The sequence below is a fragment of the Phyllopteryx taeniolatus genome, chromosome 2, assembly GCF_024500385.1.
Source record: "Phyllopteryx taeniolatus isolate TA_2022b chromosome 2, UOR_Ptae_1.2, whole genome shotgun sequence".
NCBI classification, from domain to species: domain Eukaryota; kingdom Metazoa; phylum Chordata; class Actinopteri; order Syngnathiformes; family Syngnathidae; genus Phyllopteryx; species Phyllopteryx taeniolatus.
The window spans coordinates 34,151,670-34,175,990 of NC_084503.1; the positions used below are offsets into that span (position 1 = coordinate 34,151,670).

The 24,321-nt window shown below is 40.2% G+C and overlaps 1 protein-coding gene across 6 annotated transcripts in view; it reads right to left on the reverse strand.

Annotated features, from left to right (window-relative positions):
• Positions 1-907: 907 nt before the first annotated feature.
• esrrga (estrogen-related receptor gamma a) overlaps positions 908-24,321 on the reverse strand; it is a 110,166-nt gene continuing 86,752 nt past the window's right edge. For all 6 annotated transcript variants that reach the window (XM_061765870.1, XM_061765868.1, XM_061765869.1 and 3 more), the window contains exons 7-9: positions 11,840-11,946; positions 11,582-11,744; positions 908-6,421 (exon numbers count right to left, since the gene is read on the reverse strand). In XM_061765870.1, coding sequence (XP_061621854.1) covers positions 6,177-6,421; positions 11,582-11,744; positions 11,840-11,946 — 515 coding nt within the window. In that variant the 3' untranslated portion in view covers positions 908-6,176. The remainder of the gene's footprint in view (positions 6,422-11,581; positions 11,745-11,839; positions 11,947-24,321) is intronic.

The window sequence follows — 24,321 nt, forward strand, 5'->3', positions numbered from 1 at the left end:
ACATGGGGGCCAACCATGTACACGGCTCCACTGTGACCACGCATGCTAATTAATTTTTAATTAATGTGACAACATTACGTTGTTTGATGCCGTCTACTCATTGAGCCTCTTACTGTATTGTAACAGCACAGGGCAAGAAATATATTCACAGAATTATGAAAACAAAGAAAAGTATATAGCTAAATAATAATAAATACAAATATGAAACATTTTTGGAGAGGAGATACCAAGGGGGAAACTAATTTAACATTTGAGCGTAGTTGCTGATAAGTTGGTGACTTCGTTGCTCACCAAGTGATTGAGAATCGCACATCTACCGATGCGCTGCAACGGAAAAACTGCAATCTTGTATCAGGTTGTGAGGCTCCACATACAATATACTGTGTTATGTATATATTTTTTGTTCACTGTAAAAACATGGCACAATTGTCAAGTAAGCTGCAGATGAACCCGAAGAAGGTGAAACGGGTGAGAATAAGGGGAGAGTGTGAATATTTTGAGAGAATGTTGACAATGATCACTCTCCACGGTTTGCTTTCTAGCTAAGTGTTACTGTTAAAACAGAATTTGTACTGTATATACTGTATTGTACTGTCGTTCACCGGCGATTCAAATGTTGAATTGCAGCAAAAATATTGGCCAATGCTCAGCCATTCATGGAAACTTGTGGCAGAACTCTGCACATTGCGCTACAGTTCAGTCGCGTCCGCTCGTCGGCCGCGTAGCTTGGTCTGTCGCAGGTCTTTGTGGTATGGATCCATTGTCGATTTTAGAGTTTGTATGTTTCTTTTAATAACTGCAGTAATAAAGTTATGTCAACCTCATAAGTTTCACTTAGCATTTATGTGGTACATGGTAATGGCACTAGAAAAAATGTGGTGTTGTCTAAAAGAAGAAGAGAACAAGATTCAAAACTGGAAGCCTGGTTTTAATCGATATTGCTCTACTGTAATAATCCTGAAAGGCATAGTCTGGAGTAACACGTAATGTTTCAAACAATAGTCGTTTAACTTACAGAATCATAGGTCTCTCTTTTTGCATTGAACAATATATACAGTGTGAAATACATTTACACAAATGGACATTATCATTGGAGCACACTTGTATGATACACATCACAAAAATATACAGGTAGTTTTTTTTTTTCCTTTTTCATTTTCTGATGTGAAGCACATCTAAAATCTACGAACATGTTTTTAATAACAATACAGGGTCTCTCTCCCTTCACCCAGAACTCTTCACAAGGCAAGGGTCTTTTTTTTTTTTTTTTTTCCCCCCTCCAAATGTTTTAATCCAAACTCTCTCTCTCGCCCATGAATGCAGCACAGGTGGCTGCTAGATTTAAATACAACTAAATGACTGTTGAGCTGGGATGGACAATCCTTTGCTGCTTCAGCTACACAAGTCATAGTTGGCTTACATACAATATTTGCAGCTCATGGGTCTTAGTAACAGATGAAAAAAATCCAACATGCTGCTTACGGTGCAAGCAGGTCAAAACAACTCCACTCCTTTTCCCATTGCACCTCATGGAAAATACCACTTTGTCCACATTTATGGGCTCAATACTCAAATAATTCATCACAAGTGCAACTTGTCAAGAATTCAGTCAACAAAATATTGCTTCTAAAAATGAAATGTCAAAACATCCTGCATATTGATGCATTTAACTGTGATGTCTTAAAACTTTGCAATCAACTGAACTGGCCGATGATACAAGTATGTGCCGTTTTAGATTTTTAGATATTGCTGCTTTTAAACAACTGAATCAAGTCAAATCAAGTGCACGTGTTTACTTTGACATGCGACAATTTAACATTAAACTCATTATATTTAAAAGCACCTTTTGTCTTATCGTATAAGAAAAATCAGTAGTGTACTTTTACATTACATGTTGAACTTTATAGACATTAGAGACATAATGTCTCTAACAACAATAATTGAAAGAGTTTAGGCCTTTTTAATTAATAAAAAAATCCGAAAATGATTTCAAGAAAATGGACAAAATGATTGAGCTGTTGTCAAGCTGCGTGGAAGGTACAGCGAGCTTATCAAAAGGTTCTGAAACGTCGCCCCTGTCATTCAGTCTTATTCAAACTTAAACGATATACAGAATATTGGTTGTTCTACAGGAAAGTTACACAAATGACCCTCCCCTTTAAATACTTGTGTTTATCATTTAGATACTAAATAATTCATTAAGTATGTGTAGTCGGGTAGAGATGAGTGCTGCGATTTAACCCTAGAAGAGATCTTTGCCTCAGCGTACTGATCCAGAAGCCAGACCACATGGCCTCTAGTCTCTACTGTGTGCTGGCTAAAGAGGTGGGAAGCACACGGCACAAGGACAGTAGTCGGCACAAGGAAAGCACACAGGCACGCCTCCGAGTGCTTAGCGCAAGAGGGGCGGAGCCAAAAAATAAGGAAGACTTGGGGAATCAAAAGCAAAGTTTTTTCCTCCGTAGAAAAAATGGTGAACATGAAACTTACATCGAGGTTGAGCTACATTTTTCTTGTGTTTTTAAAATCTTTTGTTTCCAATAAAATGTCTTATGTTAGAATTGTAATCTGTCTTTATTTACAATATACAATGCTAACGAAGGCTGAGAAAATAGCCCCTAATGATGTTTCATGATGTTTGCGAGCGATGTTAGAGATGGACTACACTTAACTCCTCAGTTGCCAGCTTCTAGTAGGTTGGATAAACATTTGGCATTCTTATGCAGCTTTACAAATTACATACATCATTATATATATATTATCATTTTTTTGAAATTCCCAACTGTTAAAGCTATGATGAGTGATCAAACCTTGCTGTGGGTTAAGGTTGTATGTGAAGAAAATACAACTTTGCAAATACAAAGTGAATGAAAGTGTTTTTTCATTTTAGTCAGTCAGACTGATTGCACTTAAAACAGGAAGTGGGATAACAAACCAGGCAAAATCAGTGTGTGTGTTTAAGTATGATGATGCGCCAATTTCCATAGCTCAAGTATGCATTTGTAGGCATTTATGCCTCATTTCCATCAGGCGCTACAGTTCTGTCAGTTTCATACAGAAATTCTGCAAAACCACTCTATCAGAAAATCCAGCATCAAGATGCCGTTGCTTTTTATTCAGAACCCAGCGAAAACAGGATATCGCCGCAGTTGTGTGTGATATTAAAAGCATTCTGACGAGACCGGCTGCTTTGAGTAAGAGAAGCATGTGCAGGACTCCCACTAATGAACTACAATTAGCCTAACGGTGAGTGGTATTTATATTAATTTGTCTTGATTTCTTTCTATCCCTGTTCGTCGAAACGTATCTTTACGTGAAACTGCTCCGTGGCACCAAAAAGGTTGGGGACCGTCGTATTGTGCCGAACAAATATCAAAGACGAAACAACTTCAACTAAGATTCCTCACACTATGGTCGACTTCCGAAAATCTTTAGAGGTTCAAACCCTAATACAGAGTAGATATCCCGAAGAAAGGCAGAGAAATCCAGACTTGCCAGTTCCAAACTGAAGTGAAGTGTAGCACATGGTGGAAACATGGCTTTCATGGTCCCTATGCTCGTCTACTTGGCTTTGGAGAAAATGTTGCTTTTGCGAGAAAAACCCCCTAAATGTTGCGCTTGGTCACATGACAAGGTGCAAACATCAGTAGTGTATGTTTTATGTTGCTAAGTTTGACTTCGGCTTGTGTTGATGTTCATCGTGATTCTCCTCCAATGCTACAATTGTATGTCTGCTACATTTGATTAATAACAAAAAGACAACAAAGCTACATATTCTCCCTACACTCCATCCTTGCACCCTCCTTGTGAATGCACTCTTGCTTGGTAGCTCCTAAGATAAACTTTGATTTGTTAATACATGATAAGTTGTTAAATTTATACATACATGATAACCACTGAGAGTGGTCAAGCTGGTACAGGAAAGTGTTGTTTTGGGTTTAAGGAGACAAAGAAAAACAAAGCTGCTGTTATACATCATATACAGGATGACTGTTATTTACAAGTCAAATATTGGTACCTTAGCTACAATTATTTCGAGATAGATGCCAAGAAATTAAAATCAAGCAACACTTCAGTCACCTTCGGTCTTGATAGCGGCCCGTCACGTGCGTGGAACGTCTGCTCTGAGGGCATCTTGTTAAGATGATCTTGTGGAGCTTGTGAAGGAAGCTGAGCAAGGAGGGAAGCACTGAGGTGCCTCTCGGATATCTCAATGGCACATTCAAAGAGTGACGTGTGGGCGAGGTGTTGAGCTGCACAGCGCTGAAAATACGGCAGCCTGACAAACACAAGTGGACAACATGAAGCGTTGTCGGACTTTTGGAGATTTTTGCACAGCATGGTACCAACTCAGCTCGCACGCCTCTACTCGCTATTGATGCTCAATATTCGATTAGTCTACCGATTTTCCCATCAATTAATCGGGTAGAAATTGCTTATGCATTGTTAAACAACAAAATGTGCATGTGAGGTCCAGGCATGATTGTTGTCCACTTGGGTTCACCATCCTCGTGATCCACACTATAATTAATATCTGTGACCTGCGGGGCCTGACCTGGAGTGACGTGCGAGTCAGCGGATGAGCGTGTACAGTGAGCTGATGTGAGCTCAGGTTAGCGACTGTCTGTTAACTGGCTAACTGCTAGCCAGTCTGCGCGTTAAATGCCAGTGTCAATTGTGGTCATAGCAGCTCATATATGAAAATGCTTATTATGTGTTTTCTTTTGTTAGTGTTTGTTAGATCAAGCGATTGAAAAGGCATGGGTGGCTGTGTCGATCCATGACCACTTGTGGGGACATTACAATACACGGTGATATGTTATATTAATTTAGCTAACATCAATAGCTTGTGTTAGCACTAGATGTGCTGTTGTGCTACGTTAGTCTGCACGGCAGTGGACACGTCGCATTAGATCTCTTTTTTTAAGTGTAAAATGATCACAAACTTTTTGGACTCTTTCCTCCTAGCTTACTGCCAAATTATTTCTGCATAGAGTGCTGCGTGGAATCTACAGTAACAATCTGTGTGGAAAAATTATTACTGCAAAGCTTGGAAGCAGAGATTTCGCTTCAACTTTTTTGTAATTGAATTTTTGTTTTATTCAATTCATCCCTAATCTCGACTTTGCTGTCGCACTCCATTTTCTTGCTGCCCTCAGTCTCCACTTGAATACGATTTGTCTCCTTTTTGTTACCTTGTCTCGTTTCGACTGAAGGCTTCAGTGCATGTTTAACGCATCATATAACAAGGCATGGTTTTCATTGCTGAAAGCTTAACTTGAAACGGTAAAAACAGAGCTGAGCCGATACTGTGCAGTGGAAAAATGACATTTTGATAACATTAAACTCCTCAATTGCAGCAAAAGCCTGACAATATCTTCAGCTTCAGAAAGTTTCCAAAAAGTGCCACAAGTAGATGGCTTTTTGGGAAAACCAGGTCCTAAATTTAGTAAATGTTTACAGCAACCAATTCCAACTTCAATTCTTAGACATGTCTGCTCCCTGCTGGAACTTTTGAATCATTAATAGAAGAGAACACCAGTCCAGGGCCTTGGATTAAAGAAAGGAAAAAAAAAAGCTAGAGAATTTGGGGTAATGGCATAAAGTTGCTGGCATCTGCTGAATGGAAGTGCTCCATCTTTAGGCAGGCAAATCTCATCCTCATCATCTTCTTCTTTGTCCATCCAGATGTCAATGTACACATAACGTGATAATAAATGTCTTCAATACTTTAGCTTTTTTCCCCTTTATCTTCTTAAACACTTACAAAATTATATGGTGGGGCAAGGGGGAAAAGTCTCATCGGTCCTTTGAACTTTTTTCTTTTGAACGTGTCCTCATTTGAGCATGTTCTTATTAATAATGTCATCATTAAATGCATATGTGAGTGTCACTGTCAGTGTTTTTGCACACACAATAACAACAGGAGTCAGTGTCTTCTTCTTTCCCCTTTAGAGGGGGCGGGGTCATATCAGTCAGCTCCACCTCGCCTATCAAAAAGGTCAACTGAGCCTTTTCGTTCAAATCTTAGACAGCATAGGTTTAAGGTAAGAGGAGTAGCTTACTTGTTGAGTCATAGTGGCGTACTTAAGGGGCATATTATTGTGTGTGTTTGGGTGCGTGTGTGTGTGTGTATTGGCGTGTAAAAGACGGAGAGTTGTCTCGACTTTCCGCCTTCACACTTTGGCCTCCAGCAGCTCCAGGAACAGTTTGTGCATGGGCACTTTTCCGTCCTGCTTGATGCTGTAGAAGTGCTGCACGGCCTTGGTGGAGGTCTGACGGAGAAGGGGCAGGGTCATGAGAAGCTTGCCCGTCCGCCGGGGGTCCTCCTGGTGCTGGGAAGCCTCGTAGTCCTGCAGGGCCTCGTGGAGCACGTCTTGGAGCTTCTGCACTGCATCCACATCCTCAATGTGCATTGAGTCTGAGGGTGACAAGACAATTATTGTTTTGCTCTATCATCAGACTTCTTTGAACTTGAGCAGATTTATTGGACTCAATATACTACATTGTAAAGTTACACTACCAGGACACACTTTCTCATGCATGAGAAACCATTTCCAAGGTTATGACTGGTAGTGTACATTGCACATGTAATATACTGTACATTCATCCAATTGCTATACTATTTGTTTTTTATTAGTGTCAGGCGTGAGTTAGAGTCCAGACAGGAGGGCCTGAGCTGAGATTCGATTGCAGAACCTCTCGACTGTGAGAACGACATGCTAACAGCTTGTTCACCGTGCTGCCCGGTATATATATTAAATAAAATACAATATTATATCTATCAAGCCATCCATTTTCTGTCCATCTTATCCTCACTAGGATTGTGGGTGAGCTGGCCCAGCTGACTTCAGGCGAGAGGCCGATTACACTCTTAGCTGGTCACCAGGCAGTCGCAGACAATATTACATCAAAAAATATGTACAGTATTTATATGACCAAAAAAAAATGAAACTCTTATGCAGGAATAAAAACATGCAATAAAAAAAACCTCCTGGTCAATGTTTTTAACATGTTTTTATATTAGTGTTGTAATTCAGTGCCTCAGAGGGAAGAGGTGTGAAAGACTTGGCTCAAAATCCTACCAGTAACTCACTCTTACATGCCAGGCTGTGGTTTCATTTGGATTTAAAGCATCCATTGGATATATACAGTGCCATTTTTTAAAATTACTTCATTTTCTTGACACATTATCCAGCATCTTAACCTAAAAAAAAACAGTGTTGGCACTTTAGATTCAGAGCTTGTTCCAGTCTGTGTCTTTAAAGTGTGGAGCAGTGGGTGTGATGAATGAACAGACACACAGACCAGTGGGCGGAGTTAAAAAAGATGGAGTTGTAGGATGATGGAGAGATTCGGGAACACCTAAAGTGCGCAAGTGTGTGTGTTTGCTCGCATGTGCACGCACGCACATGCACATGCACACAATCCCTCTTGTTGGTAGCATGTAGTGTTTAAGCACATGTGGCAGTATGCAGGCTGAGAATGTCCCTCAATAATAATGCTCCATATTGGCCCCTGGGGAGGCCAAGTCTTAATGTGAGCTGGCCTTTAGCTCCCAACCTCTGATCAATGGCTCTGATCAATGGGTACATGCATGTTAAATAATAATCACAAGACAACTAGTGATCCATACACCCACACTACAACACACACCTGAATGCACACGCTTAGTAGGAATGTTGGTAGTTAGTGTGGCTGGGAAAACACCCCAACAGATTAAATTCACCAGGTCAATATATGGGATCCCTATAGTAAAACAAATGTTACAAAGATGAATACAAAGTTGATACTGTCCGAGAGGAACAATATTATTAAGGTCGTAGTGTAAAAGTGCGTGTTGTTTGTCTCAGCCTTTAGTGTACAATACAGTCATGGATGGATAACAGTAAAGAGAGAGACAGCCACAGACGTCATATGTACACAAGGCTGGATCTATAGAGTGTAATGCATGTATCAGTATGCAGGAGCAGAGCACTTGGGTTTTGTCCTATAAGGATCAATACAAAACTCAGTTTGTATCACGTCAAACTGCTTCAGTTTAGAAAAGACTGAGTTGTCCAATCTCATATTTGATTTACTAGATCATATGCTGCTTTATTAGCGTGATACGATAAACAAGATTTACCAAACATATTGTTTCCCTACTTTTTAGTTGAGCATGAAATAAAATTACGAAATTACGAAATCTAAAACACAAACAAATGCAGCTACATTAACTCGATACAGGTTTAATGAATGCTGTGTGTTTAGAGTTTTGCCTTCTAGACATGGCGGCTGCCAATGCTGTGACCTGCAGTACTCACAAGCTCAACAGCACAACGTAATGACCACGAGCTGTTAAACCACAACATGGAACACAATGCAACACATACACACGTCTCCTGTTTCCCAGGGCTAGTTGATGTGCCATTACATGTGGAGCACGTTTGCTAACATTTCTTAAGGCTTGGCTTCATTAATGCGGATGATTAGCATCCCCTGAATTAATTAGTGTCAGTGCCCTTCAAAATGCTAATGCTAGCGTTCTGTTGTCTTGGTGTGCACTTAGAAAGATGGGCGCACGATGGAAAGTTGTCGTCATTCTCAATTTTTATTTTTAACAATGATGGACATCTTTACTGTAATAAAATACAGCACATGATTCCAGAAAATGACATTTACCGTAATTTCTCATGTATAATGCACATTTCCCCCCCCCCCCAAAAATTGTCAAAAGTCAATAGTGTGCATTATACATGAGTATAGTGGCAAATGGAAAAAACTTTTACATTTTATAAATGTATGCTGTCATCAAGTGGTTATCAAAAAGCTGTAGACTTTCATTCCAAAATGCCACAGCCACCTCGAGGTTATGAGAAAGGTGTACACTTTCATTCTAATATGCCACCGCCACCTAGTGGTTATAAAACAGGTGTAGCCTACGCTTTCATTCCAATATGACAGGGGTACGTATGACTGCATATATGTACAGTTGTGCTCATAAGTTTACATACCCTGGCACAATTTGTGAATTTTTTTTAAAAAAATTTAAAATATGACTGATGACTGAACAATAACCATCATTAGTTTCTTTATGGTTATGTTTTGTTTAATGATAATGCTTTTCTGAAATGCTTGACCGTTTAATTTGAATCACATTAAAATTGTTTTGCCTGGTCCTTCATGTTTTCTTTAAAGAATTGTACCCATCTTACAAATTTTGCCTGTGTAATCAAATATATGAGCAAAACTGTGTGTTTTCTAATTTACTAAATAAAAGTAGGGCTGTGAATTTCAAAATAAGAGCAAATAAATTAAAAAAGTATTACATGTTAAAATAAAGTGCTTAACTTCAGAATCATTCTTTAAAAAAAACTAACAAAATACAGATCATACTTCATGTTTTGATCATATGGGTAGAAGCAAAATCATGCATTGTAAGAATGCATTATACATTTTTCCAGAATTTCGAGGTCAAATTTGGGGGTACGTATTATACATGGGTGCACATTATATACAACAAATTATGGTCTTTGTTGAAACTATTCTGACATTGCAGTCATATTTGTGTGTAGTGGCTAATATTTTCTACGTATATTAAAATAATACACCCTGGGAAACACCAAGAGTTGTGTTTTGTAATCATATGTGAAGAGAAGAGCCTGGATACAACAGGTTGAAGCTGCAGTACACACGGTCTTCCGAGCAGCAGTGAAGGCACTTTAAATGGGACTTGTCATCTTAACATACAATTGTTTACAGTTTACATGAGCCAACGACAAACACATTTGTTCTGGTAAATTTCCATTACACTTGCTTCTTTTGTAGGACAACAGTAAATAATATAATGACAACATTTTAAAGTGAGCTTGTATCTGGTTTTGTCACATTTATGTATACAGTTCCAATGGTACCTTGAGATACGGGTTTTTTGACCATGCTTGTAACTCCAAACACTCATTTCTCAAATTATCTTTTTCCCATTGAAATGAATGGAAATGCCATTAATCCGTTCCAGACTCTCCCAAAAAACAACAAAAATGTAATGTCTTTTTCATTAAGGAAAAATGCACTCTATAATATTGTACTTTATAAAACATACAGTAGTGACAATATTAAATAGAATATAAAGCTATTAAACAGTTTTGCTGCATTTATTTTGCTTCAATTCAATGGACTTCGGCCGCTCCTTCTGGTGTACATGCCTTAGCCACCTGGGGGCAGTATAATACATATAAAATAAATACACGAAGAAGACAGTCAAAATAGCTCAGTAAGCTAATAAAAAATAATATTTGCCTCTGAGTATTTTTATATTGATTTTCTAGATGTTGCTGCACCGTTTGTGTTCACATATCCGTCGCTTAAAGGGTAATAACTACCGCAAAATTGATGCTAGTTTTGCTAGCCCATCTACAGTGTTTTGCATTTTGTGTTAGCATAAAGCTAGTGGATTTCTATGAGGAATGTGGCTTGGTGAAATACACAATGTGTAATTCTCTTTGTTATTATGTTCACATTTCAGTTGGCAATGCCAATAAACAGCTTGGCTTCACTTGGTAGCTTTTGAAAATATTTTTTAACAAACTTTTGCTTGTAACTTAAAACACAAATAAATCATCCGAGCTTCAGCTCTTTTCTTGAAAACTTGTAAGTTGGGTCACTTTTTAAGTCTTGGTACAGTTTTATTCTACCTCACTCTTCATCATCACAAACCAATGAGATGTTTCTACACACACATAAATGCAACCACACACACAGCCAACACATTGATTGTCACATAAACCAACCTGGAAATAATGTCAATATTTCTGCATGATAGTATGAACTCTTGACACGTGCCTGAACATTTGCAATGATTCTAATCTCAAATTTCAGTTACATTCTACTCGTATCTTTTTGTGCGTCACAGTGATTAAATTGGGATGTTCAAAAAGTGTGCATGTGAGTGGCAGAGTTGGAGTGTCAGTGCATTGATGGTGTCAGGATTAGAACAAAAGGCCCCTCCCCAGCCCGACATTCAGTGCTCCCTCCATTGCATCTCCCATTTAAACACATTGTATTGACAGTTCCCGCTTGTAATTAAAGAGTACTGAAGAGCTGGCTGCCATCCAAGACAAAGTTCAAAAGACGGGTCATGGGAGGGGAGGGACGAAGTGCGCATGCATGCGCTTGTGTGTGTGTGAGTGTGTGCGTGTGTGTCAGTCAGGTGTCGATGCAGCCGGACACATCAGAGAGGGGCCTTTATCGACAGGCTTTGGGCTCTAATGATTTCACCTTATTTAACAGGCATCTGAAGAGACGACTATGCTAATTATAAAAAGCATGGACACTTTGTACAAGGTGGGCTATAAGTGAGTGTGTACTGTACACAGCGTGTGTGTGAAATGATTTGACTCCTAGGTGTGTGTGAAAGTACGAGTCATGTCTGTTTGGATAGAAAGTATTGAAATGAGCTCTTTGATGGCTGTGTTTAAATGAGTCCCTCAGGAGTGGAGAATCCTGGGATTAACACTTTCTTGACTCCACAAACACAAAGGCATCAAACACACATGCACACAAACACAAACGCACACACGCACACAAGCTTTTAACCTACCTGAGTTAGCCAAAGCGATGGCCTTCAGAGTGACAAATTCCTCCTTGTCCAGCTTCATTGTTTTATACTTCTTGACCAGCTGCAGGATGGCATTGTTCAGGTCGAGGAGTCCGGCCAGTTTTGACTGGTCCTCGTCCATGATATAATCCTCAGCGTACACCAGCTAGTGACAAAAACACAAATCGCCAGGTTGACAACAATCAGAAACCTTTTCCTCAATATTTTAAACAGAGCCAAAATTAATAGAACAATACAAACCTTGTCTTCGAAGGAAAGCGAGCGGTACACAACACGTAGGATCAAGATCTCCATCCATGCGCTCTGCAGTAGACTCATCTGGTCTGCTAGAGACAGTGTGGAGAAACCTGCCAAGGAATAGAATCAATTCAACATTGGCTCATTAAAAGATAATGAGCAGAAACATACAATGAATGATCATCGGTGGGACAATATCTATAGTATATACATTAATGTTGTTACTAAAATGCACGCAGGATTTTTATGTAAAATATAAGTGTGAGGCAGCATCGTGCATTTGTGGCAATTATGTTTGCCTCACAGTTGACAGGTTCTGGGTTTAATTATAGACTTTGCATGTTCTCCCGTGCTTGCATAAATTTTCCCCAGGTACTTTGTCTTCCTCCCACATTTCAAAAACATGTTAGGTTTATTGAAGACTCGAGATTGTCAATTGAAATTCTCGAGAATGGACGGATGTACAGTACCGTGATGCTTTGTAACATGTACAACTAGTATTTACAGTCCAAAAGTACAAATTTAAAGCAATCAAACATTCAATGTGTAATTTCCAGTGATTTAGTTAATGTTGTGTTCCTCTTTTACTATTAGAGAGAAACATTTAGTTTTGTATTCCGTTATTTCATTCAGTTTTTTGTATGCTTAATGTGCAATAAGACCATTTGTTTAAGGTTTCCCTTTCACTACATAGCAATCGTTATTGTATCGTAGATGTTTTTATTACTCCCCAGTACAGTATATCAATTATGGCATCTCTACTGTGATATGAAAATATTGTGGCGTGAGTTCCCACCACTACTAGCGGTGCTGCTTCTGTCTTTTTAACAAGGGGGTGTTCACTTTCAATATTCACTGTATACCTAGTCCAGATGAAAATGTCTTCAGATAAAATTATTAGTATCAGGGCTATATAAATGAAATTGAACTACAATATTGTAGAATGTAGTTTTGTATAAAAGCAACACTTTCTGACATATGATATGCAATTTAAAAGTGAAAGTTGAAGGTACAAATGTTTTGGTGGACAGGATGAAAAAAAATGGCCTCTCCTCACTATCCACTTTCCTCCCTGCATCCATCCGGCTGTCCATAGGATTCCTTTTCCGCCTCTTCTTCCTCCTGCTGTCCTCCCTCCTCCGTCCCTCCCTCCCCTGTGCCCAGGGCTGTACTCTGGGGACAGGTAAGCCTTATCTCCCCCTGACACAACCCGCATGGATCAATGTTGCCCATCGCTGCTACACCACTCCAAAATCATGGTCTCTAATTTCAGCCATCACTTCAAATTTTTTCTTTTCTTCAATGACAACCCATTCAATTTGTAATTGCCTATTCACTATGTTGACATATACGTATTGGGACACCTGGCCATTACACTTACAGGGAGTAAAAATCCAACTATTTTCCAGAGTGGGTGAGCTTATCCCGGCTATCTTTGGGCAAGAGGTGGGGTACACCCTGCACTGGTTGCCAGTCAATCACAGGGCACATATAGACAAACAACCATTCACACTCACATTCACACCTGTGGACAGTTTAGTTGGTCCAATGGAACATTTTACTTCCCTCTCTCTTCCCCTTTAATGGAACACATGCCCACTCGCATTTTCCTCACAGCTGTCCTCTCCTCACACACCTGTCCGTTCACACCTGCGCCCATGTGTGTACACTGCACGTGTGTGTGCGCAAGTCTTCATAAGAGAGGTGGCCCATGTGAGCGCACCTGTCAGACTGCACCACAGCACTCCGCTATGTGTGTGTGTTTTGGATGCACATCCTGCCAGGAGGAGCGCACAGATGAGAAGGAAGATATTTCCTCAACATCTGCTGCCGTGCGCCTCCTCTTGTGACGAGGGAGTGCGTGCCAGTGTATGTGTGTGTGTTTGTGCATGTGTCTATGTCTGTTCAGGGGTTCTTATCTATCAGTGTGTTGATGGGTAATGGCAGGCGTCTCATTATGTCCAGTTTGCAGGCTATTGTTGTTTGAAACGTGTTCCAGTTCATTCCATCAACAGCTACTGACACCGACAGCTCACATACACACACTGTTGCACACACATATACATCCACATAAATGTACCGGAATGCATACACAATGTGATACAGTGATACAGTAAAAGGGGGGTAGTCTCATTGCAAAGAGTAGTGTCTTATACTTATGACATAATCAAATACAACCCCAATTCCAATGAATTTGGGACGTTGTGTTAAACATAAATAAAAACAGAATACAATCATTTTCAAATCACGTTCAACCTATATTTAATTGAATACACTACAAAGACAAGATATTTAATGTTCAAACTGATAAACTTTATTGTTTTTAGAAAAGAATCATTAACTTAGAATTTTATGGCTGCAAGACGTTCCAAAAAAGCTGGGACAGGTGGCAAAAAAGACTAAGAAAGTTGAGGAATGCTCATCAAACACGTGTTTAGAACATCCCACAGGTGAACAGGCTAATTGGGAACAGGTGGGTGCCATGATTGGGAATAAAAGGAGTTTCCCTGAATTGCTCAGTCATTCACAAGCAAAGCTCTTTTTGAGAAAATAGTCCAACAGTTTAAGGACAATGTTCCTCAACGTACAATTGTAAGGAATTTGGGGATTTCATCATCTACGGTCCATAATATCATCAAAAGGTTCAGAGAATCTGGAGAAATCACTGCTTATCACCGGCAAGGCCGAAAACCAACATTGTATGACTGTGACCTTCCATCCCTCAGGTCGCACTGCATCACAAACCGACATCAATGTGTAAAGGATATCACCACATGGGCTCAGGAACACTTCGGAAAACCAATGTCAGTAAATACAGTTCGGCGCTACATCCGTAAGTGCAACTTAAAACTCTACTACGCAAAGAAAAAGCCATTTATCACCAACACCCAGAAACGGCACCGGCTTCTCTGGACCCGAGCTCATCTAAGACGGACTGATGGAAAGTGGAAAAGTGTCCTGTGGTTCGACGAGTCCACATTTCAAATTGTTTTTGGAAATTATGGACATCGTGTCCTCCAGGCCAAAGAGGAAAAGAACCATCCGGACTGTTATGGACGCAAAGTTCAAAAGTCAGCATCTGTGTAACTCACGGGTAACTTACACATCTGTGAAGGCACCATTAATGCTGAAAGGTACATACAGGTTTTGGAGAAACATATGCTGTCATCCAAAGAACGTCTTTTTCATGGACGCCTCTGCTTATTTCAGCAAGAAAATGCCACACCACATTCTGCACATGTTACAACAGAGTGGCTTCATAGTAAAAGAGTGCGGGTACTAGACTGGCCTGCCTGCAGTCCAAACCTGTCTCCCATTGAAAATGTTTGGCGCATTATGAAGCGTAAAATACGACAACGGAGACCCCGGACTGTTGAACAGCTGAAGCTGTACATTAAGCAAGAATGGGAAAGAATTCCACCTACAAAGCTCCAACAATTAGTGTCCTCAGTTCCCAAACGTTTACTGAATGTTGTTAAAAGAAAAGGTGATGTAACACAGTGGTAAAAATGACCCTGTTTTGGAACGTGTTGCGGCCTGAAAATTCTAAGTTAATGATTATTTGCTAAAAACAATAAAGTTTATCAGTTTGAACATTAAATATCTCGTCTTTGTAGTGTAAATATAGGTCGAACATGATTTGAAAATCCTAGTATTCTGTTTTTATTTATGTTTAACACAACGTTCCAACTTCATTGGAATTGGGGTTGTAGTACTATATACAGGTTCATTAGTGCGTCCTTACACAAATGCACAATTTGTGTCTTGAGGGAGTCCTTTTGGACTTCATCACTCATGGTGGATGGAGGAAATGAGTTGTGGCATTGTTAATATTAACACACTCAAACAATGTTCTCAGAGCTACGATACTTTTTCCAAGGTCAACGCGGAGATACAAATACAAGCTTTCCCAGCAACTTTCAATTGTCCCTTTTTTGTAAATATACACTTACATGTAAATCTATATACAGATTATAATAACTATTTGACACTGTTTTCTAATAGCAGAGGGAGAAAAAAATTAAGGGAAACACACATTTTATGTACAGGTTTATGCAGTCGTTAATTTTGTTCAGCAAGCTAACAACTAACTATCATCTTTTTGATGCTAAATTAGTTTTCTTTTCAAGCACGTTATCCCAAATTTAAGCACTAGTCCAACCCTTAAAACCCAATTCCAGCATTTTTTAACAGTTTTAAGTAATATGGAATATCTGTGTTGAAAGCCCAGGATCTGGTGCAAAAGGAAGAGGAAGTTTTATTTATCATAAATCACTTTTTCCCAGTTCTTCAGGGGTCACCATTTTAGATAAGCCTTCTGCAAATCCTTTCGTCTACTTCTTTCTCTTTCCATATGTGTACGACACTCCCTGTCTATTTATCCAGTCCTGAAACTGGCGCTTAGATGGCCTTGCACCACAAAGGCTAGTTTAATTCATGAATTAATAAATGGGGCCAAAACTATAGATTCCAGAGTTACTAAAATACATGACAGGACTTTGTAGCTGTATCTCCCCATATAATCCATAAACAGGACAGTGTGGAACTGAATTCAACGAAGAAGAAAATAAACACAAATGTCTTTAAATCTTCTGTTTGTAATCATCCACAGCCTTTAAAGGTAAATAAACTTTTTGGGAGAGGGCTTAATTTCTTTGGACCAAATAATCCTTGAGAGATGGTTTGAAAACGATCCTTAATAAAGCATACGGCAAACAAACCACACATTGCCGTGCAGCAAGTGGAAACAGGCTATATCTGACAGTACAAAGTACGTACGATCGACTTTGGAGAGCTCAATCTTGTCTCATTTTTACTATTTTTACTTTGCCACAGACCTTGTATACTTTGCCACTTTCAGGCCTTACAAAAACATTCATACTAGGCCTCCTCTCAAATCGACCCCTCCTTCAAATAAACGTTTAGCTTCTCTTTTGCCATTTGTCTGGGATAACTTATGCTTTAATGCCTCATAGTAAAATTGGACTGAAGTCACAAAATATGATTTCTTGCACGACAAAGGGTTAATGGTTTACTTTGTCTGGTGTATATGTTAAATTGATCCCAAACACACACTTACGCCACTATAGAGGGGAAACAGCAATAATTAAAAGCCTCATGATTAATTTATCGAGGCCAAGTGCAGCGTTTCTTCTCAAAGTGCATCAATGATTTTTATCTGGGAGAGGCACTTCCTGCACTTGTTCCTATGCAACAATACACGTGCCGCTGAGAATGTGCGTAACGGGTTGTCTCATCAGCATGTTTTCAATCTGTGCGCAACGCACGCCGTACACAGTGAATGTGTGAGTGTGTGTTGTGGTGTGCAAATGTGAGCCCAACACAAGAGCCTCCCCCCTGCTCCCCCATCCTCTCCTCACTAGCCTGTCTGCGCCATTCAGCCATCCAATGCCTCTTATCTGTCTGATTAATAGGTGGCCAGCTTCAGGACAAATTAATTAACAGATAACGCCATCTCGCACCCCTGCCCCTTCCTTCCTACCCCCCCGCCTCCTTCTCATGAAGCGATCGATACGGCAGAAGAAAAGAAACATCAATGGAAATTTAGTGCTGATGATGGAGAGAAAGAGAGAGAGATATATATATATAGAGAGAGAGAGAACCGTATTGATGGAGAGAGAGCGCCGGATGAGTGAAGGAAGCGAAAGTAAAACTAGGGGGGAGGGAGGCGGGATGAAGAGTGGAGACCCTTTTCTTTCATACCTGTGACTTCACTGGACAAAAGGGGCTTCCTTCTTTGGCTCTAATTCCATTTGGTTTCTGCTCATTGTTGATAAGACATCTCGTGCTGTGTTTGTATACGTGCTTGTAACGTAAAGACACACAATCTGTCTTTTAATTAACCATTTGCAATGATGTCATAGCCCGTTTATATTATATGTTGACTTGGCAACAACATTAGACAGAATTCATATCTGGTTCCATTCCATAATCACTTATTTCGCTGCCGTCGGGTATCTCCAAAACCATCACTTTTCAACAAACAAACAAACAAAACAAAACAAAACAAAAAAAAGACATTTATTGAGCCATTAAAGAGGCGCTAACCAGCTATCTATGTTTTGTTTCGAAATAATGTTTATAATAATGTTTGAAGTTCTGAAAAGATATGCAAAGACAATATAGTGTTGAATTGTTGAGATATACAGTATCCTAAGCATTTTTTCACTGTTGGAATTTTCCTGATTTTGTGGGCGGGGCTAAAACACAGCCCAGTGACATCACAGGGTTGGGGCGAATACTTTTTAGCGCGAGTTCCCTCCCGCACAGTAAGTACAACGTGACATCATTTCGCTTGGCTATGCTGCTCAGTTGTGAGTTAGCTGTGCTTAGCTTCCATAACAAGCCCCATTTACCATTCCGGTGTGCAGTTAGCAAGCTAACAATGGCTACACCCCAAAAATGTGTTTTCGTTGAATGCCTGAATTTACAGAACACCTCGGTGACATTTTTTTAAGCTCCCAAAAAATTAGGAAATAAAAAAGCGATGGATTGATATTTTGAAGACACACAGATGGCGAGCTGAACATCAACACTACCACCAGCCAACTCTGCAGTGCACATTTTACGAATTATAGTTTTGCAAACTTTCACCAGAGACAACATGGCTTTGTGGGTAACTTCATACTAGTGATTGGGGCAATGCCAGGTCACTGATGGTGTAGTGGTAAACCCGCCTGACTTTGGTGCAGCCAGCGTGCGTTCAGTTCCCACTCATGACGGTGTGAATGTGAGTGCGAATGATTGTCTGTGTCTACATGTGACCTGCGACTGACTGGCAACCAGTTCAGGGTGTAGTCCGCCTTTCGCCTGAAGTCAGCTGGGATAGGCTCCAGTGCCCCGCGACCCTATCCAGGATAAGCAGTGTTGAAAATGGATGGATGGATGGATGGATGGGGCAATGCCGACTGTCTAACTACCTGGGCTTCCTCCTACCGTCCCGCTGTCTTGTTCGGTTGTGACATTATGTCGCCAACAACGAGGACTTATTTTTGTGATTATAGCCCCCAATAACCATTCAATTTTGAAGTTGCGCCTCCAAACGTGATTTCACATCATATAAGCTATCACCTCCTCAGTATGTTTGATTCGTTTTGGCACATCCATTCGACACGCCCACAGCGTCTGAGAACTGAGAGGTGGCCCTTATTATTCAAGTTTTGAAACCAGATTTTATATACTTAGCAATTTTTTTAATTCATTCAAATTTGGTAGGCTTGTTAACATTACTCTTCTCTGTGGTGTGTCGAATGTACATGCCATATTTTGGGCTTGTTTCAACCCATTTTCAACAATTTTCATGCTGACCTGCTACTTTGGGCTTCAGGAGCTTTGTAGAAACTATGGCGGACTATCCACCTCTGGAAAAAAAAGTCCATTCCTTGTTTGCCAGCAACTGCGCATAAGACTTGCAAAGAAAAGCAGAGCGAAGGGACGCCAGGCAAGTGAGAGGCTTCGGAAGCAACACGGAATGAGCAAACCATCCTGCTTGACAGGTTTGTTTATTACCTTTTTTTAAAAAAATAGATTATACATTCCCAAAAATAAAACTTCAAACTATACCACTTGCTTGTTATAGTAACACTCGTAGCAACGTAGCAGCTGTGGCTAACGTTGGCTTGTTTACAGCGCTAATGCTAGCTTAGTTTTGCTAGTGCTGCACAATTTTGTTGAAGTTGGATATGCGTGACTATCACAACTTCGCATTTTCATAATCATGCCATTATGAATGGCAAATGTTTGAGAATCACGCTTGTGCATGTAAGTGACGGACTACTAGGATTAGTGAAGTGAGGCTCCGTTCAAATCTTACTTGCATTCCTAACACTGTAAACTCCCCTTTAATGTTGAATCTGTCGATGTTACAATAGTTTACAATGTTGTTTTTTTTTAGGAATAAAACCTCTGCTTTGTTTGTGATTAACAGTTAGGCCTACTAGACAACTGTATTTTAATGTCGGTCATTAAGGTGGTACTTAGAAAGCAAGAACCACTTGGTGTACATCTGCACAATCTAATCAGAGTGTAATAGGAGAATCCAACACACTATTTTTGTTGCCTTTACAAAAGTTATCATGCTCAGTTTTGATTGACACCCTCAGAGAGCTATTAGCTTAACAATATGGTTATTATTGCAAATGTAGCTTGTACAACTGACTGCATCTTATCCTGAGATATCTATATATCTATATACTGTATATCTATTGATCTATCTATATATGTAATATTTTGTTCTCAGAGCTAAATATAGTCCCCAACATATTAGAAACCCCTCTCTTTTTTAAGGTGTGTCAGCTGTGTGGGTAAAAAGTGGGAGTGTGCATGTGTGTATACTGTATGCATGTGTGTGTATGTGTGTGTTTGATGGGGTGACAGAAAGAGGCTGAAGTGCAACCACGCGGACTTAACCTCCACCAATCGCTCTGACAAGCTCTCTCTCTCTCTTTCTTTCTTTCTCCTCTCTTTCCTCTATCAAATACAAACACAAACCGCCCCCCCCCCCCCCCACACACACACAAAGACAAACATACAAACACAAGTAGATTCCCCAGCCAGCCTGCGGCCTGTTTGTCTGCCAAATGAGTCCTGACTGCACGTTTACACTCGAGACCGCACAACAGCCTGGCACACAAACATGTGTATACACACACGTATACACAGACAGGATAGCCCTCTCTCATGCCCCAGTTGCCACACAAATTCACGAACATTTGTTTTCTTGTGGTTTCAGGGCAAATGAGAACCAGTGAGGACTTCGTGTGATGCTTCTAAGTACCTGTGTGTGTGTTCACTTGTGTGCTATGTGTTAATGTGTGCGTTTTTGTGATGTTGTGTGTGCGCATTTGTGCATGGGCATCCAAGAAGGCGATGGTGTGAGCGTGCAGTAATGTGACAGGTGTGAAAACAGCCTGCAATGGTGATCTGGTCCCAGTTATTAACACGCCTTACTGTTACAGAATTTGACACTTGGAGGACATTTGAATGTATTTGTAGAACCCAGAAGAGACTAAAAAATATTTTGTGTCAATCACAATTTATATATTCAAAACGTGAATGCCACAGACCTCCATCAGACCAAACTGGAACTGGACATTTTCTTTATAAATTATATTATTTGCTTTAATAATATAGCTTTAGTTGATTAATGCATTAGAATAGATGCAGCCATTTTTATTTTAAATCTTTTATCTCTTCCAGCGTGGTGTAAAATTAATGTTTTGCTATTAAAAAAAAGTGCAGGTCCTGGTTTCCATGTGAACAAAAATAGGTAACAAATATTAATATGAATATGAAGAGATCCTGCCTTGGAGCAGCTTCCCTGTGTTAACAATGACACTGAGCTCTGTCCTATTAGAGTGCAGCCTCAGGATATAATAACACAAAAGTCCATCACACTGTCTGAACAATTTGGCAGCGGAGATTCACAAACTTATCAGCAGAGTAGAAATGAGGTTCACACATTGTGACACAAATTGAACACAAGCGAACCAAAGGGAATTCACACTAATGCCTATATCAGACTACAGGATTTTAGCCCTGATATTGGCCCGATTAGCTATTGTGGGCTATTTTCCAGATCAGGCCGACATATTTTCTTGGGAACAACAAAACTTTTTGTATTGTGACATATTCCATGACCAAGGATTTGGCCCTATAATAGCCCTACGACGCCAAAATGAAAAGTCTAGCGTGTTTGATTTTTTGGGGGAAATCTTCCATGTAGTGTGACATATCAATGACAACTCTCCGACAGCGCACCTTGACGTTGACCATTAGGATTGGGTATCGTGACCGGCGCATCAGCTCCCGTGCTTGCAGTTGTCAACATACTTGGTTGGTGTTGTCAACTATTCACGCGCACAAACCAATGTTTACCGAAGCTTAAGAGCATGATTTGACAGAACGTCGGCATGTTTGCTTACAAGCGTTAGTGCTAGCACTAGATTGCTAGGCTACATAACATTTTGTTACCTGCTTGCGAGCTGTACCGCATTATAAGTACGTGAAGATACCTCAAGCTCAACCTCATACCCTTCTTGAATTGGAAGACATCCTCTCCCCAGCATGATTTTTTCCTCTTTTTTCCCAACATTACTGGGGCGATCCATTGTTTAACAACAACTTGTTGCCATGGAAATGGTTCTGTCCGGTTGCAGCAAAAGGGGGCACGTTTTCTGGTCACGTCTCCTCGACAGTTTAATTTGAGTTTGAGTTTTTGAAGATAAATCGTATAAGACCAAATTTGTTTTGTAGTCTGATCCAGGCATAAGCACTATAAGGGTAAAGAGGCCAATATAGGAGCAACGTTTCAATAGTTTAATCAAGTGCTACAGCTAGAGTGGTTTAACATAATATCCCGACAATTTAGTAGACATTTGTTAAAAAAAGTAAATAATATTATGCAATAGTAATAATCAATGAGACAATGAGGCACACAGCTGTGATAGCAGCCTGCAGATGAAACATCCCATCAGCATGCTTATAAGGTGTACTCAGATCGAACACAAAGAAAATGTAGAAGGTTTATGGTGCGTTATTGTCATAAATTAGAGCGCTGGAGTGTGGCTGGGTGCGTTTATGGAGGACGCTATGTGAGGACCAGGGATTCTGACCCGACTGGACCTCATCAAAATTACTACTTCACATACATTACTATCCAACCATTCATTTTCTGTTGCGCTTATCCTGTTCAGGGTAACAGGGAGCTGGAGTCTGTCCCGGCTAACTCGTTGAAAGGCACTCTACACCCTGGACTGGTCACAGGGCACATATAGAGACAGATAACCATTCACCTCACATTCACTCTGTCACTGAGTGGAAACTGAAGCTATGCTGCCTCTACTGAAGACAGGTGAATGGACCACTCCACAATCAGTGACTTGGATATATTAAATGTGCAATGTGTTAAAAAAGACTGGTGGAAGTACATCAAGTTGTGACATACATTAACCAATGTATATTTTTAATTGAAAAATTGTTACGTTTTAAGATAAAGTGTATGTTTTAAGTAAGATAGAGTTTCAATGTGGTTCCTCAAGTCCATGCGTTGTGTTCTGCAGGGGACAGCATTTAAGTCCACGAGCCCACTGAGCTCGAGATTGCATTAGGACTTGTGAAGTGCCCAACAGTCAGCAGCACATTGTCACCCTGCATGCATGCGTCTGCATGTGCACAATGTTGCGCTGCTCCATTTCACTCTCTCATGTTACTTGCTGTAGGTGTTTGTGTTTAAATTTGCTTTAGCGGCTTATTGTTGCGTGCTGCGTAAAGAAAGCGAATTTTCCCTTAGTGCTCAGTTATTTTAGGGCGTGTGTGTGTGTTTGTGTGTGTGTGCGCCTCAAACTGTTTGGTACCATACGGCCAGACGCCGGCCCAAATGAACACGGACCCCCTGTGATGACTTTGGCCAAGCCCAAACAAACAAACTACACACACATAAAAACACACACACATGCGCACACACCACTCACCAGCTGACCCAATTATAAAGAGATGCGCAACGAGATGGAAACAAATCTTCCCAGAGAACCAGTTAATTTAGAGGGGTGTAAAGTAACACACACACGCACACGCGGCCCTCAGGTTGTACAATTTGGAATTTGACCCAACAATATGATTTCAAAGTGGCACAAAACTTGATGTTTTCACATGCTAGCTGCATAGAAAGCATTAAATCATTATTCCTGGATGTATTTTGCTTTTTCTTTGGCTTTTTGTGGCTTTTATTTCAAAAGAAGGCGCACCCTCAACAAGGAGAGAAGAATATGAGTAGGGAAAAGTAAGCAAGCAAGTCGACTCACATCTAATGCATTAAGAGTACACAGATTTGCTGTTTTCATGTTTTACATTGGTTAACTTCTTTGTACATTCCTGAGACAGTTGAGAAAGTTGAAAAATAAGATGTGTGAAGTGCACCCGCAATGCAAATCACCTTCGGATCAAGCTTGCTAAGACCGTGTGATATTATTGTTTTCTCCCAGACGAGCCCCCAATTTAGTTATGCCCCAGTCTTGGGTGTGGCGGACGCAACATAAAACGAGGCGACATGGTTTTTTGTGATCAAAAAGTGGTTTATTACCACTCACACACTGGCAAATAGAGCAGAACAATATAACAGTTCACACAAGTAAAATAAAGGGTAAGGGTCAGGGTAAAACCAAGGTCCAAATAACAAACGAAAACATATCTATTGTTCCCCAAAACCACTATCTAAAACCCGAGGAGAAATCAAAATTGATTCACTAAACCTAACTTGCTCAGTGGTTCCGCTCTTCAGTAGTTGGATTTGCCAACAATTTGCAAACATTAGAAGGCCTAACAATTTCATATTCCTTAGGGCAGGGGTGTCACACTTATTTTTCTCGTGGGTGACATCGTAGTTGCGGTTTCTCTCAGAGGGTCGTTATGACGGTGAACTACGGATGGGCGAGTACTGATACGAGGTATGGGGCCGACACCAGCAT